A 16,811-nucleotide genomic window follows, 5' to 3' on the forward strand; every position below is an offset into this window, starting at 1 on the left:
CTAGTCTCCTCCACCTCCTCCTTCTCCTTCTTCTTTTCTTCCTCCTCCTCCTCCTTTTCTTTCTTGACCATTTTCTCCCAGACAAATGCCGAATGACTCAACAGTGTTAACAGTTTGGAAGCCGTAGAGGACCTGCACTTTCTCCCTACTGAAACACAGCTGTCATCAGGATAGACTGCCATTATGCTGCATAAGGAGTTTGAAGCCATTAATATGGATTTGCAGAAGTGCCTCAGTTTCCCAGGATATGTCCCCTTGACTTTCTGGTATTCTTAGTTGCTGCGTAGACTCTCAGTGTATTTATGCACATGTGTGTCATTGCAGTGCTTTGAAAATCCTATTCTGAAGAAAAAAATACTCTTAAAATTCAAAGCAGTGCATGTAAGCAATGAAATTGCATTTTGGTGAAGATGAAAGGGGTGTGCAGCCTTTCCTTTGTGGAAAGAGGTGTGTAGTGTTTATTCACAGATACTGTTTTTCTTGTCAGCCAAAAGGGTGAGTACAGTTTGAGAGGGTGGCTGCAGGCTTCCTAAGAGGGCATTTGTTCAGTACTGACTTAAAAGTAACACAGCCACTTGTTCATAATTGTGAAATACTGGTAAACAACAGTAGCAGAAGCTGTAACTAGAGCTTGTGAGCAACTCGTCTGTGCTCTGTTCTGTTCCTATCTAGAAATAATAGCAGGATGAACTCTTTTGCCTTTGCTGGCGTCATACAGGCTTGACAGAAGTGTGTCCATTACTTTTTTCCCTTCAGCTAAGCAAAGAATAGCATCCTGAGTCTTTGCTTGGGAACAAACTCTTATGCTGTGTTTGAAAAAAGTAATTTGTTACACATATGCAGGTATTTTCCTTTTCAAAGCCTTATTTAGTATTGATATTTTGAGAGTAGCTTAGATTAATCATAGACAGTAAACATTGCTTCTGCATTAAGAGCACTCACATCTGAATCTTGAGTCAAGAGAGCAGTTCTTGTTCCCTTTCTGTGGCTGCTTCTGAAATGTTTGAGTAACTTTAGTGTACGCAAGTGCAAGCAAGGGATGAACTGGCCTTTTGTTCAATGCTGTGGTAGTACAAACAAGTATCGGCCCATCAAACACACAAAGCTGTGGCGTTCTAGTGTGCTGTGTCCGTAAAACTCTTCTGGGGTTGCCTGTTTGTGGTGAACAGGAGGAAGGTCTCCAGGAAGGCCAGCAGCAGTCATCCCAACCTGGGACTGGACCTCTGCTCTCCCTACGTAAAAGATGTGTATCCTGTTGGACTTGCTTCTCTTCCCCTCCCTTGTGTTCCCGATGGCTTGGCTCTAACACAGGCAGTTCTCAAACACTTCTAAAAGCTCCTGGCGACTTCCTTTCCAACTTCCAACCTCCTCCTAGTCACAACTGCGCTGTCTTTATTCCCATGTCCAAATGTAGCTGGTATCTGTGGCAACAGCGGTAGTAACCTATGTGGTAATACCCATGAGGAGGTACAGCAGCAGGGAAATAGTTTGTCTTTTTGTGGCTAGTGATCTTAAAATGATCTTAAGGCACTGGCGATAGAGAAAAGCCCTGTGCATCATGGTCTCTATATGGGATGTCATGTAACTGTAAGTATACGCTTCAACTGCCTGAAGTCAGAAGGATTTTAAACACGCGCCTAAGTTCATGTAGCTGACGCATGATCTACAGATGTCTTGTCCCGCTCTTCCCAGAACTGGAGAGCTCTTGTCTAGAATTATTTTTAATACAAATTTTCCACTAATTCACCTTGTGTCTTGAGTTTGTCCCAGTATCTTATTTACAACTAATGTTTATGCTGGTTTTTTCTTCCTGTATCAAACAGGGTGTCCCCACTGCAAAAATGCCATTCCGCATTTTACAACTGCTGCCGAAGTCTTTAAAGAAGATCGAAAGGTAACTTGCTGTTAATTATTTCCAAAATATTTAAGGATGTTTTCCACCATTTGTACTTTATAGGCTTTCCTTATTGAGAAGGTGGTAGGCTTATAGATAAAATTGCTGTTACACTAATAGAAAGTGTCTGCATCGGAGGGGTTGTATCTTTTTTGGTCAAACTGAGTTACACTTTTAAGCTATTCTGTTTTCCTTAATGTTTTGTCTTTTCTGTTTAATTCTTTGGGTAAGAGTTCTTTTCTATGAAGCAAAACACATTCTTTCTCATTTGAAGATTAATAAAAGATAATTTGCCTCATCTCCATTCCCCTTCAACTTTTGTCAGTCGTTGGGGTGCATGTGGAGAAACCACAAGTTGTGTGACAGTCTTGAAGACCTCAATTATATAACTAATCTTTGCTTGCATAGCATAAATATAATATATTTCTGTAAGTTGGCTGACTTGAGTCCAGGATGCCAGGCCATTCTAGGACCCTTGTGCTTTTCCCTTGAAAATACGTCTGGTGGCTGAAGCACACCAGTTAATATCCTTGCATCAGCTGAACCATTTTAATTGAGTGTGTGCATATCTGGGATTAAAAAAACCCCAACCATCTGAGCCACTGGATTTAACCAGACAACTAGCTAGAAACCTGCTTATTATCTTTGCATGAACCGTATTTCATTCTGAGCTCCGATTTTGTTCCAACTTCACAATTGCTTTGTATTTAGGTGTGGCATGGAAAAGATTTGGCAATTTAATATGGAAATTGCTCTCCACAGCTCCCTAAGGAGGGAAAGCAAAGAGGGAGGTGCTGATGTCTTCTCTCTGGTATCCGGTGATAGGACGCGTGGGAATGGTTCAAAGCTGTGCCAGGGGAGGTTTAGGCTGGACATTAGGAAGCATTTCTTTACTGAGAAGGTGGTCAAACACTGGAACAGGCTTCCTAGAGAGGTGGTCGATGCCCCAAGCCTGTCAATGTTTAAGAGGCATTTGCCCTTAATAACATGCTTTAACTTTTGGTCAGCCCTGAATTGGTGAGGCAGTTGGACTAGATGATCATTGTAGGTCCTTCCAACTGAAATAGTCTATTCTATATTATATTCTAAATGAAGAGGTAATTTTGTAACAGTTATATCCCTATTAATCTGCCTACTACCATAACAGAAGAATTTCTGTCATGGTTTTTTTTCTCTTCCTCTCCTCTTTTCTGTAACTCACAGAAGATGCATCAGATTGGCAAGAAACAAATCAGTCTTATATCACTGACTGCATAAAATTAGAAGTCCATCACTTATGCCCTCTGGCACACAGAAGATTTAGAGGCATGCAGCTTTCAGTTCTCTTACTGCTGTAAATTTGTGTGCTTAGATGCCTTTTGGTTACTTGTTTGCTTCCAAGATCTTGGAGAAAGTATCCTTGTTTTCCCACTTCTCTGGTAGTTCCCAATGAAGCCTCTCTCTCCTAAACTCATTAAAATTTCAGTCAGAGGAGGTGAAGGAAATGTACCAAACAATGTGAAACTTGCTTATTGGAGCCCCAGGATGTATTAACAAGCAATCTGAATCATGGTGCAGTTTATTGGACATGGTGGTGGTGGTAAATGAAGGCTTGTGAAGCTTTCGGTTCAGACTGCAGGTTATGAAAGGACTCTGAGAGCAGAGCAGAGATTGACGGTTGCAACTCTTGACTTCAGTTTAAGGCTGAAGTGGGGAGGTATAAAATGTAATGAGTTGGAACAGGAGAGCCAGTAGGGAATATTTAGGCTGGTACAGTTTCAAAGAGGTGTATGCAGTTAGGGAAAATGATGTTATTCCACCCCAGTGACTTATGAAAGTGCCAGGGATTGATTATCTGGGAAGCCCTATTTAATTGTGTACAGCCATAACCTGCCAAGGTGCTTCTTGCTGCCAGTTGTGCCCTTGTGGAAAAGAAAATAAACCTGTTTAAGACTTCAGAAGGGCACATGGCTGTTCCCGCAAGCAGCACTGGGCATATTCCCATGTTTCAGACTGAGCTGAGCCTTCAAACTTTGGCTAATTCATAGTTCTGTAGGGTTTCAAACTTCTGTAAAATTACTGCTTAAGAGGGAAGAAGTATTTCTTCTTTCAAAAACAGGGAGAGATTACTAATTTTCATTTTTAGTCTGTAGTAGTGTCGTCTTTTTTTTTTTTTTCTGTCCCCTGGAGAAAGGTTTTTTACTTCAACAGAGTATGGTAGCATTTAAACTGTATCTTCTTTTCAACAGGGGTGGTCCTTTAATTAAACATTTAATTCTGCAGAAGCCAAAGAACAATCAAAAACATTCCAGCCTTGAATTGGTTATAAATGGTATCTTAAAAGGTATCCTTTGGGAGACTTTGAATCTTTACATTGGAATTTTGAAGATGAGCAGAGCTTGAAGCTGTTAAATACATGTCTTTGGCTCTGCAGATTCACTGTAAGGAGGTGGTTTTGGCGCAGAAGCCCCCCCTCCCCTGGGGCTGTGTGTAATGCTGTGTACTTTTTCATCATCTGCACTGCTGGAGTTGGAGTTTAAAAACGCAGTGCTCAGAACATTGGCCCCAAATGTCACTTCTTGTTGGCCACATCACTGCTAGTGGTTTTAGCAGAAATACTGAGCCTGCTCGCCTGCTTAGGGCAGTTGTGTGGCTATTGCAAAACATGGCTCTGGGTGTAACCCAAAAACCAGAGCCTCTGCATCTTTCCATGTACCTGGAGAAATTCAGTGCCAGTAGGGCCAGATCAGTGGAGAGGCTAGTCCAGTGAAGCAGTTACCATATTGCTTTCAGTTATTTAAAAAGAGAGAGAAAGAAAAAAAAAGCCATCTGGAGCATTCTTGCCTTGGGGTGCTGTGGTTTTTACGTACAGCTGCCAGGGGAAAGCCTTTGGCCTGTGCTCCGCAGCTCGAGTTTTGGCAATGACCAGTGTACGTCAGAAAATGCAAATGTGAGGATTGTCACTTTGCTGAACAGATTGAAGAGCAGGAAGGCATATTCACTAACTACTCCAGAGACTCTTGAAAGGGCACGAGTTAAATCTCCAAAAAATCTGCATTTTGCCTTTTGGCTGATCCTGAAGTTCAGCTTGAAGGAACTGATTTGTGATGCTCCAGCTTGGATTTGCTGAAGGAAAGCTCTTGACTTCTCAAGGCATCTCAGTAACAAATCTCTGGAACTCCCCCAAAGGGGCTGCTGTTTGACCAATCTTCTCCATTTTCACAGAAGACTGTTCCTGTATAAATGCACTGACCTAAATTAGAGCACTGCAACTGCGTTCTAGTGAGTTTGTATGGAAACAGCTGTGGCCGAGATTGCTGGAAAGGGTGCAGCTAATGGGGTGAGTTGGGGTGCTAGCGGGGGAGCTGCAAGACAGCACTGAAACTGGTGAGTCCCCAGTGTGTACTGGTGAACCATGGTTTGAACCATGGCTTAAAATCATTATGTCAACCAAATCACTGTACAGAGTTATCCAAATGAATTAATATTTTACTTTGGCCAAGAATTTGACCTCCCTTTGCTTAAAAAGCATGTGTTGAATTTCTTTTTAATTAGACTCATTAAATATGGTGATGTTAGCACTGTACATCATGGTGCCTACTAATGGATCTTCCTTTTGCAAATAGGCCTGCCTTGAGAATAGCTGATGAATTGTAGCTTATGGTAATGCTGCTATGGCACATCAGGGCAGATAATAATGAATCTTCGATTTGCAAGGCCTTTCACATTGAGAACAGTAGCTGAATTGCAACAGGCTTTAGCAGGCCAGCTCGTAACTGCCGTTCAGGTCCAGAACAGGTAATATAAATAGAAACCTGTGGAGGAATCATAGAGAATGTGCATCTGTCTTATTCATAGGTGCTTTTAAGACATCTGGCAACAACAGACTTTTTTTTCTAATAATCAGGTAATTGTCATCTATTGATGACAGGAATTGACTATACTTTAAAAATGTTGCTTGGAAGCATTCTTTTCCATGCTGCAATTTTACTTTTATTTTAATTTGTTTTAAGCTTATCATATATCATTCCTCTCTCAAATCAATATTCAGTTAGTTACTCACTTCCATTTTCATAACAAAAGTCAATATTAGCTCCAGGAGAGATTTATTTCCTTGAATCAATAAACCAGTGTGTGGCAGTACATATTTTAACAGGAGAACAACTAGGATTGCAGGGGGTATTTTTACTATATCATCATATGGTGACTGGGAGACGAACTGTTAAAACGAAAGAGGTTTAAGAATAGAAAGGACGAGTTACCTGGAAGGTCAAGGGATCCCACTTTCAATTTTCTACACATCTATTTGAACCGCTGGATGTAATTGTGTTCTTTGCCTGCAAGATCCCTCTAGAGCAAAAAGTTGTTTCGTAATTCTGTTGGAAGGGAACTGTGATTCCTGATGTATGATTAGATGATACCGCAAGTCCTTTTTCCCACTAACACTTATGCAGTAAAAAAAAATAAGGCTTCATCCTTCTGTTACAGTTGAGGCACACGGAGATCAATGGTCACATTTTCAGCATAGCTCCACTTCTATTTAAGCACTTAAATGAAAAGTTCTGATTTTTGCAACAGCTCGGCATTCGTGATCAGACCACTTAATCTGAACAATATGCAATGCTCTATTTCCTTTTTTAGTAGCTCTTCAGAGCTGGTTGTACATTGCTCACATTCTAATGCTATGCGGAGTTAAGTTTGCTACTCTGTAGTTAAGCTCCCACTTCTTTGGTAAAACCATGAAATGTTGCTGTGGGACTTCCCTTTTCAGATAAAGGTATTTTCCAGTCTCAGATGTTGGTAGAGTCATGTTAAACTATACTGACTATGGAATAAAGGAGAAATGCATACTAATCTGGTAATATTTTTTAATTTTTATTATTTTTATGTATAATCATTATGCATACTAACCCGATATTATTAATTTTATAAGCTGCAAACCAGTTGTGAGGAACTACCAATAACATTAAGAAAGCTGGATGTACTCCAAGGAACTTCCTCTGGGGTCCACAGTCTCTGACTATCTTTTCATTTGGTAACTATTTTATTCCTGCTACAACTACTGAACAGGACGGCGATAAACCTGAATGACATTGCCTCTGGGGAGAGAACTTGTATATAATCGTGTATTGTCAATATCTAAGGCAGCGCAGCTTTGGGTTATGGAGAATCCATAACCCTATGGAGTTTTGTTCGTGTTGCAGATATGGCACTTGGGTGTTTTTCTTCCTGAAGTGTTTTTTTCAGTGGATTTTTTCCCTCTGGTTAGAGGAAAGTTAGGAAAGCGCAAGAAATTAAATTTTAGCCCTATCAGTCAAAATCTTCATAAAATCAGTCTTGTCTTTTGAAACCTGTTACACTGTTTTTTCCATAATGGGGGGGTGTGTGTGTACACAGGCACACAGACACCCCCCTCACAGATTTTTACAGGTTTTTTCCCTCATGATGAGAGGTGATGCAAAGTGTCTTGGCTCCTGGATACATATCAGGGGTGTCTTATGCTTCATCTGTTTGAAATTTCAGGTTGAATAAAGTTAGTGTTTTTACAAGGCAAAGCATATGGGTCTTGCTAACCTATGCTTTCCAGTGAACTTCTATGGAACTTGTTGCTGGTAGTTGAATATGAAGATAATTTCTGAGAGTAATATTCTCCAGAAGTCTTTAACCACGTTTTGGTAGAGGGTTTGTTGGGTTGTTGTTTTTCCTGACTCAATTTCCTTCTTTAGTGATGCAGAAGAACTGATTGTTGCTAAGAAGATTGAAAATGAGAGGAGAACCTCCCTGCAGTGTATCACTGCTCACTTGGGCCAGGACTCAAGCAAGATTTCTTTTTGTGGGCCGCATCTTTTTATGTGCAGCCTTTCAGTATAGTAATGAAGTAATTCTCCCTAACTGAAAACTACCGTAGGAGACTGCTCTAACAGAAATGGAGTTTAATAGTCACAGTCCATGAAAACACAAACAGAATGAAGCAAAGGTCATTGGTGCTGTTTGCTGAAATTCTGGTACATCTCAGAGTTCAGCTGTCTGAAGTTGACAGAACCGAGATTGGAATTGGTCCTCAGTCCAGAAGTGCGTTTTGTGACAAATGTTTTTCAGCATTACTTTACTTTTCTTGCAGTGCGCTATATTTGATCTTCCGCTGTGAGACAGGCAAGACAATTAGGACTGTGATGCTATGGTAATGAGTGTATAGAGATGGTAGCAACCTCTATATTTAGGCTGCCTTAACATTTCCACTCTAAAGTAATCACTCAAGCTCTCCTAAGTACTCTTACTCAGCTACTGTTGGCAGCAGGCATTTGAAATGCAGCCTTGGATACAGTCTTGGGAATTAGATGTCTCTCTATGAAATTTTGCTCAGGTCTGTATGAGTTACAAGGCTTTTGAAAATTGCTGTTTCTCTTCTCTCGTTGGCTGTAAAAATAACCCAACAGGAATGTATGTTCTGAAGAGCTGAGCTCAAAATGACGTTTGCAGGAGCAGCGGTGAGCCCGTGGGGCTGTGTGGGAGTTTGTATCATGAGCATTTCGGAGAATGACAGACCATGGACATGTCCTCCAAACGCTACTCCAGATGTACGTGTCTCTCGCCATTAGACCTATTAGATTAGCTATAGCATTAGGCTAATGTGACTGTTGTGGCCAGACTTAGACTGGGATCTTTGTGTATTATTTCAGTGCACAACAAATGCACAGATGGACCAGCTTAGATTTCCATGTGCTGTAGAGGAGAGCTGTATCTCAAGCAGACTACTAAGCATTTCTTTCAGAAGCCACCTCATAGTTCATCAGTCATCTGTTTTGAGGCAACAAGTAAAGATGTGCTGAACAAGGTTAACAGTGGCTTATGGCATTGCATTCCTCCAGTGCACTCTCTCCTCACTGGGGGCCTTTCTCACAAAAGCCTTTTGTAAATGAAATTGGGCTTTTTGCTCCAACCAAAGCTGGTCTAGATGTTTCCAGAGAGGTACAGATAAAGAGGGCTCCTCTTTCTTCCAATGTACTAAAACCTAATTTTCTTTATCTCCAAGAGACAATTTAAGAACAGACGGGTCATAAGTCACAACAGTTTCATGCCTCAGACCAGCTACTAATATCTGGATGAGTGCAGATATACCTTCCCCTTTTTCTGGCTGTAATCTCTCCCCATGTGATATTTAGAGCAGTGAGAAAAAAAACGGTTTTATTTATTCTTCCTGTTTTCAGGGAACCAGGACTTCCAGTATTCTTTCTACATTAATACTGTGACATGAAATAAATGTTTGTCTCCATTGTAAGCTTTCCTTTACACAGAAGTAGCCAAAAGAGCTCTAAATTTTGGCTGGCTGCTAAGGTCAGGAAGGCATAAATACTTCGATGAAACTCTTTTGCAGTGTATTATTCCTAACCTTTCATTTTAATTGGCCCTGAATGAGTAGGAGTCTTTCTGTTTACGAAAAGGGAAAAAACCAAAGTGTGATCATGCGTGGTTTTAGCAGGTCTCAAGAGTCCTGTTTCTGTAATAGCCTTATTAATGTTTTAAATGGGAAAACAGAAACCAAATATTTCAGGTAAGAACACTGTTCACTTTATATAGTGCTTTCCATCTGAAGATAGACCCAAGCGAGATCTTACTGAGTATTGTCTTGTCAGGCTTTCAAAGCCAAAACAAAACAAGCAAATTAACTGAAGTTGGCTTTGCCAATCTCTTTAATTACTCCTAGGATAATGAGATCAGGTTTTCTCGTTTTGACAGTGTCACCATGAAACTGGAGGGCACTGTGGAATATTAAGTGATCTTTTAATTATGGAAGAACAGTTCAGCTGCAACCCTAAAGTCATGCAAGCAAAAGGTATTTTGATCAGATTGTTTGAAGGAGGCTCGTGGAACGGAAATTTCAGGTTAAGATGTGTCTGCTATGAAATTAGCACGTAATACATTGTAACCCACAATTGCAAAAATCGTTCCCCTAATTTGTTTTTGTTTTTTTACATAGCTTGTACTTAAACCTGCTTGCTCTTCAGCAGGGCACGTAACGGGGCTGTGAAGGCAAGCCTGCGTAAGCAGCCGTGTACATTCAGAGCCAGAACTGCCGCTCGCGGGAACAGTCAGTGTGAAATCACAGCAGAGGGCTCGGCTGCTTTAAGTAGAAGCCTATGAATTGTATTTTGTTTCAACATCAGAAACGTGAAATGCAGCCCCTCCTCAGTACTTCACGGATTCAGGTTTCAAATGTCAAATGCTCTAAACTAGGGTTAGCCTGAGCTGATGCTGAAGGGCTGTGAGGTCGCGCTTCCTCGCACTGCCTGCGCTGAAGCAGGCAGGGACAGAGGGTGTTGCTCTGCTGCCAGCAGGCTGAGAGCACGTCAGGCTGTTTCCTACTCGGGGTTTGTTTGTGTGACAGTAGCATCTAGAGGCTTCAAAAGGAATTAAAGCCCACTTCACTAATGGCTGCATGTAACGTGTGGTCCCTACCTTGAAGGATAGACTGAAAAAAGACAGGAAAGGAAACATAAACCCAGGCTGAGATGGCAAGCAAGCACCCTTCTTCTCTACGTGCGTTACTTGGTAGGCAGTGCTCTGGTCTCTCAGCCATGTCTGTTTAACCTTGGGAGAACTGAATGGAGTTTACAAAAGCTATTTGGGGCAGAAATCATTAGTCTATTAATAGCCTGCGTAAGTGACCAGCCGTGTTTCTCCAAGAACAGAAGAGGTAACTTTCCGAGCATTAGCCATGCCACAGGAAGGAGGTTGGGTTAGGTGGGTCGTTACCATTATTAAAGTCACCCTGTCACTGTTCATCACTTAAAACCAAAGTACAGGAAAAATACCGCAGCGTGATAGAGCTGTGATGAGCGCCTTGCTTAGATTCGGTTCTACTAACACAGCCTCTGGATTTCCCGTTTGGAGTCTAACGCGGTGCTCAATGGGGAGGCTAGGAAGGTGATTTTCTGCTCCGAGTTGAACACACCTTGCAGCTGCACAGGCCAGGTGCTGTGTGAGCAGCACAGCATTTCATTGGGAGGGAGCAGGCTTCTGCTCTTCCATTTGTGTGCCTTGACCTGATGACCACCCTGTGATCTTCCTCCACAGCTGAGCCATTGCGTTTTTGGCAGAAGACTTGGGTCTCTCCTAGTGTTAAGTCTAAGCTGCAGCAGCATAACCACGAAGTAGAATCTTGCTTTGTTGTCTTCTGCCTCATGCTGATCTCTTGTGTTTCAGATCGCCTACGCTGCAGTGGACTGTGCCAAAGGACAGAATCACGACCTGTGTAAGCAGGAGGGGGTTGATGGCTACCCCACCTTCAACTATTACAACTATGGGAAATTTGTGGAAAAATATACTGGAGAAAGAGGGGTAAGTGAAAGCAAGAGTCATCACCTGGTAGAGGGAGGAAGGTCTCCTCTGCCTGTACTGCCTTGCAAATGAAAACTGCAGAGTAAATTTTTACCATGCTGAAAGGATGTTTAACTGCTTCTGTTACTGTCTTACATGGCTGAATCATTGTGTACCACACCCCGTACATCTCTGCATTAGGAACATACTTGGTCTATTGTAGGAACGTGAGAAGAGGAAAAAGGAGTTTTGGTAATACTTTGTGGTATATTTTACTCTTTAAGCTGAAGTCTGCAAGTGAATTTGGACCGAGTGAAAGTGAAGGGTTTATTGCTGCTAGGTGCAGAAATGCCAGAAAATACAGAACTTACTCCTATCGGTTCTGGATATGGATCGTGCATATACTGCAAACATGTTATAGGTCTACCAGGCTGCCAAACGGTGACAGACCATTGGTTTTATAGGAGGAACAAAGCTGTCCTTTGGAGACTGGGGGAAACTAAATATCTCATTCACCCTGAATCAGATTCACTCCTGGAGCTCAGGATGGAAAGACCAGTTGTGCCATCTAGCCCATGGGCTGAAGTTTCATTCTTTTGTCCTGCTGTGGCCGGCTAATTATATGCTATGAGTACAAGGGGCAGAAATGGCATAATGCCTTCCGTGGTTGTAAAGTGCCTGAAAATAAGGGAGCAATCCAATTATTTGTGTGTGTTCTTTGTCATAACCTCCTAGAGGGAGGTTACTCCTCAGCAGTGATTGATAGCCTGGAGAAGCTAGGGTCTGCAAGAAAACTTGGGGTCTTAAGCCATCCAGTGAATTTGATAAAACAGCCTTGCCTGAAAGTTATTGCTGCTATTACAGCTCACCAAATTATAGAGAAGCATGAAGAAAAAAGCCAAATTCTGAGGTTCTTTGTCAGTCAGCATCTTAAGGAAGTCTTCACGGGGCTTTGCCTCCCAGTTTTCTGCAGCATTAGGACCCCAGTAATGACCATTTTATGGTGCTGTTCCAGGTGTTGTTATGGATACTGTGTTTAGTTCCAATTGTGGATCTTTTCTCAACAGTAAAGATGGGTGCAGTAGCCAACAATTAAGTAAAATTTCAGCTGCAATTTTTGTATTTCTAATCCATACTTATAGGAATGATATATGAAAGGAAGGAGCTGTGGTGGCTGATAAAAAGAATTTAGCGAGACAGGAGTGCTCTGAGGCCACAGCAGTTGGGAGATGATTATCCCCATGCTGGAAAGTGGACTGACTAATCCCGTATGTGCAGCCAACCCTTTCTTGGGTAGAATTAAATTACCCGACAGGAACATCACAATCTCTCTGCTGCTGGCAACTGTGTTCCCCCTCCACCTCTCCTGGGACCTATGGTCTTCTGCTTGTGCAGCGTCAAATTAGGTTTTTTTAATCTATTGTGGTAACGCTGGAGGGAGTGCTTAGCACAGTGCCTTCCATGGAGTTCCCAGGTCTATTCACAAATCTGTTTCAGTAACAAGGGACTGCGCTGTTGAAGGACTTCTCATCAGCATGACAACACCTTTTGAACCACCTAGGCCAACGGCCTCCTATTTTGCAACAGAAATCCTAGGAGAGAGCAGTGGGAGCCAGTGAACCTGTGTTCTGTTCCTGATTCTGGCACTAAATCAGTAGACGTCCCTGAGCATTTAGTTCAGTGTGATCCACCAGTTGTATCATCATTTCACATGGGCAGGGAAGAAGAGAGGCAATGTCAGCTGCTGTGGGAGCAACACGACATGCTACAGCAGGAGCCGTGGCCAGTAGAGCAGGAGCTCTCAGCTCCTTGCCACCCCACACTGGAACCCTGGCTATGGGGAAGAGCATGACCCCCAAAGGTAGCCTGTAAGGGGTCCTCCACACCTCCAAGGGAACTGCAGTTCCAGAGTAGAGACTGTAGGGTGTTTCACCCCAAGCAGCTCAAGCAAGGAAGAGTGAGGACACCCTCTGACCAAGTGAACTTTAAATGACTTCCAGACACATAGCTTTGAAAACTGGGGTCTTTTCATGGGGGCTGTTGATTGCCAATTGTCTCCAGATGACATATGGCCAAAACTTGCCACTTCACTTTTTTCAGTGGAAGAATAGTGAATAGTTTTAGAAGAGTGTTTTGTTGTTCAGCCTTCTCAAAAGCTTCCCAGCTTTGGGGTTTGGTTTTGTTTTGTTTGCTTTGCTTTGCTTTGTTTTTTTGTTGTTCCGCAACATTGTTTTAAGCCAAACTCCTGTTTGTTGTTCTCTACCTCTTTGTATTTTCCCTCTTTATCACCAGTTTTCACTGGTGTGGTTTGGGACTGCTTAAAAGTAAAAATGGTCACATTGGGTGGGATCAGTGTTACTTGCCTGCAAATTGTGTTCAGAGCTTTCCTTGGAAAAGGAAACCGCAGGCATCCAACAGCCTTAGATAATCAGAAATCATAAGTTATTGAAATACGGAGATCGGCATCTAGGCATCCAGGTTTGAAATTGTTTGACAATAATTTTGATAGTAACTTGAAAAAATTTAATTCCCATCATCTGAATATGTGGAAAAGGATGAAGATCATGAGCAAAACTGTTAAGAGATGAGGAATGGTGGCAAATGTGGGTATAGCCAACAAATGATCCACGAACTGCTTTCAAAATGACCCATGTAGCATACAAATGCAGCTTGAAAATGTCTTTGAGTGTTTTCGACAAAAGGGCATCAATGGCACTTCTATGGACAGATTTTACCTTGTCCTGTTAGTTTTAGGGGCTTTTTCTCTGTGTGCCATCTCTTCAAAGTTTGACATGTGGAATCTGCATGGATATTTTCCCCTTGCATTGCAGTGGAGCAGCACTGGACCAGAGCACTGCACTATGAGGCAATGCAGAAGCAATAACCGCTCCTTAGTTTATATTCTGCTGTGGGATATGGAGACTAACGGTGTTCTTGACACATTGTTTTGGTTTGTTTGTAAAAATATGACCCATATTTTTCTTTCTCCAAAACCAGGAGTCCGGATTCACCACTTTCATGCGAACCCTGAGAGAAAGAGATCATGAAAGAGTAGGAAAGAAGAAGGATGAATTGTAATTTCTGCCTCAAAAGAAGCTTTCCGCTGCACTGTGAATAGTTCCAGGTCTTTTGTTAATGCACCTGAGACTTCACATATTCTCAAGACAGAGACTTTTTTTTATAAACAGCCATGGCCATTTTGTACAATTTTGAAATAAAGTGAAACCACTTGATTTTTAAAAGGAAAATAAATTAGAATGTTGCCATAATGTTTTAAAGAAAACTTAGCATTTTCTCTCATGTTGTGAGACTATGCCCACTGACACTCCTATGCAATATTTTTGTAGTCTGTAGTGTGTCTGTAGGTGATGTTGTTTGATAGGGTGAATTTTTTTTTTAAAGGTATTGTAGTACATGTTAAAAACAAAGGGGAGGGGACACGTTTTCTGGTTTGTTTGTGGTTTTTTTTTTTTAAACCAGTGAAGAAAAATGAGACTTGTAAGACACAGATTTATCCAAATGCAGTTTTACATTCTTGTGAACTAGTTACATGTTCTTCAGTGTGATTTGGGGGAACAATTTTAAGGTGCTCAGGGATAAATAAGGTATCTGAGTTAATGAAGACATTAACACTGACCAGTCCAGATCTGTTGATTTCATTTAAATCTCTCTGGTCTTTAAATCAGGACTGTTTACATACCTTTATAGAATGTATCGAGTGAATTAAGCCAAGTATCAAAATCAGCAGAGCATGGGTAAAATTAAACTAAACCCTCCTTTTTTGGCATCAATATTGTCAAATGTATCTGTAAGTTACGGCAGGAGTGATTATCTTACAGGGGTATACAGTTACCCTTATAGGGTATACAGTCTCCCTGCAAATTATGATTGGGCCATATCAAATACGTGTTGGAAAGTGTTATGCTCAACTGTTTTGATAAATGCGTAATACTTTTGATAGTGCAGCAATTATGTATATTACGTGTTTACATTCCAAAAGTTTATCTGCATTTGTATGTGGGATCTTTCCTTTTTGCTCTTTAAGGAGTTGCATAAACTATCTCTTTCTGACAAAATCATCACTGTAAAACCTGTATTAGCAGCAGTTGAAATGTGGTACACTCTTGATGCTCAAAAAGAAAAAAGACATTGATCTGGAGGTACTTATGTCTTCACAGGAGGGGAGAGGGAGGGGCAGGAAGTTGTGATTCACTTTGACCTAAAAATAAATTTTTAGAAAGACAAGTATTTTTATCATTAATCAGCCTTGTTCAGCTTCTTCCCTGCTGAGTGAATGACCGTAGTAGCTGGTGGTGGTTTAGGAGAAGCCAGCGCACGCAGGACGGATGCCCACCGCCCCTTTGCTGGGGCCAGCCCGGCATCCAGGCGTGCTGGGCAGTACGGCGGGGTGCTCAGCGGTGCGAGGGTTGGCCTCCATCTGCCTTGGCACTCAACAGGCGGACGAAACAGCTCTTTACAGTGAAGAACTGTGCCTTGGGTCTGAAATTCCCTTTTGCTCCTCGGTCTGCCCATCTCATTTTCTTTTGCTAGTTTGGATCCTCGGTGGAGGCCATGCTAATGGACAACTTGGTGCTGTGCTGCTCAGGAGGTGAATGGCATCTTACCTCCTTCCTGGATATTTTTTCCTCCTCTCTCTCGCCCAATTAATGGCACTGTGTCTTTGGCACTCGTTAAGCTGCTGAAGCCATTAGTGAGTAATCTGGAATACCGGTAGCCTGATTGCCCTTGTATGGTAGCCAGCTTGTTAACCATGACATCAATTTGAATGGTGATGGAGCTGTGCCAAGAATCTTCTCTTATTAGGCACCTGATGAGTCTCTTCACTCAAAAAATCAGCTGCCTGGTAGTACATAATATCCTAGTGTGAAAGTAGCTTAATTTATTAAGTATCTTACTGTGTTTGGTGGGTTTTTTTCTTTTCTGTTAGCATAGTTACTTCATGTTGTTGTGTTTAGTGCTTTTGCGTAAAATCATGGTAATTCTTTCTTTTAAGCTATCCTCACATTAGTAGCAAGTATTCTGCCCTGCATTTAGGAAATAATACATATTGATGCCATTAGATTTCAAATAGAGATTCTTTTGCTTACCAGCAAACTATCAAGTATGATCAATCCAGAACTTACTGCACTTTTTTTGATCTCTGAGTCAAAGCAGCTGGCATTAAAGCAATGCAGTGTCCAGAAATGCTTGAGCATATCTGTGCATAGGCTGTGCCTATGTTTGTGCTAATTGCTGAGAAATGTAGACTTCTTAAAAAAAAAAAAAAAAAAGAAAAAAAAAAGGAAAAAAATATCATAGCTTGCCAATGGTGACTTCACTAGTCAGGATCATTCTGAATTATAGGCTTTAGTAAATGTTTAGGATAGGACAATTGCACACTGTGCTTCAGACCAGTAATTCCTTACAGCTGGTTACACCATAATAAAATTAAAATTAAGGATTCTCGTTTTTCCCTTCAGTCTTTTGTCAGTTACTTCTCAGACTTGGGCATTCATTTTTTCTTGGCTAATCATGTGTTAATGCACAAATATAAAATATTTGAGAATAATTTACCTTCTGTTGCAGGGTCCTGACTCATCTGGTTTATAGTTTGAATGGT

The 16,811-nt window shown here is 41.5% G+C and overlaps 1 protein-coding gene across 3 annotated transcripts in view; it reads left to right on the plus strand.

Annotated features, from left to right (window-relative positions):
* The window catches only part of PDIA5 (protein disulfide isomerase family A member 5), a 103,127-nt gene extending 88,653 nt beyond the window's left edge, over positions 1-14,474 (plus strand). For all 3 annotated transcript variants that reach the window (XM_049804079.1, XM_049804076.1, XM_049804077.1), the window contains exons 15-17: positions 1,824-1,894; positions 11,078-11,212; positions 14,189-14,474. In XM_049804079.1, coding sequence (XP_049660036.1) covers positions 1,824-1,894; positions 11,078-11,212; positions 14,189-14,269 — 287 coding nt within the window. In that variant the 3' untranslated portion in view covers positions 14,270-14,474. The remainder of the gene's footprint in view (positions 1-1,823; positions 1,895-11,077; positions 11,213-14,188) is intronic.
* The last annotated feature ends 2,337 nt before the right edge of the window (positions 14,475-16,811 follow it).

This window comes from Accipiter gentilis, chromosome 1 (assembly GCF_929443795.1).
Source record: "Accipiter gentilis chromosome 1, bAccGen1.1, whole genome shotgun sequence".
Classification (NCBI taxonomy): Eukaryota; Metazoa; Chordata; class Aves; order Accipitriformes; family Accipitridae; genus Astur; species Astur gentilis.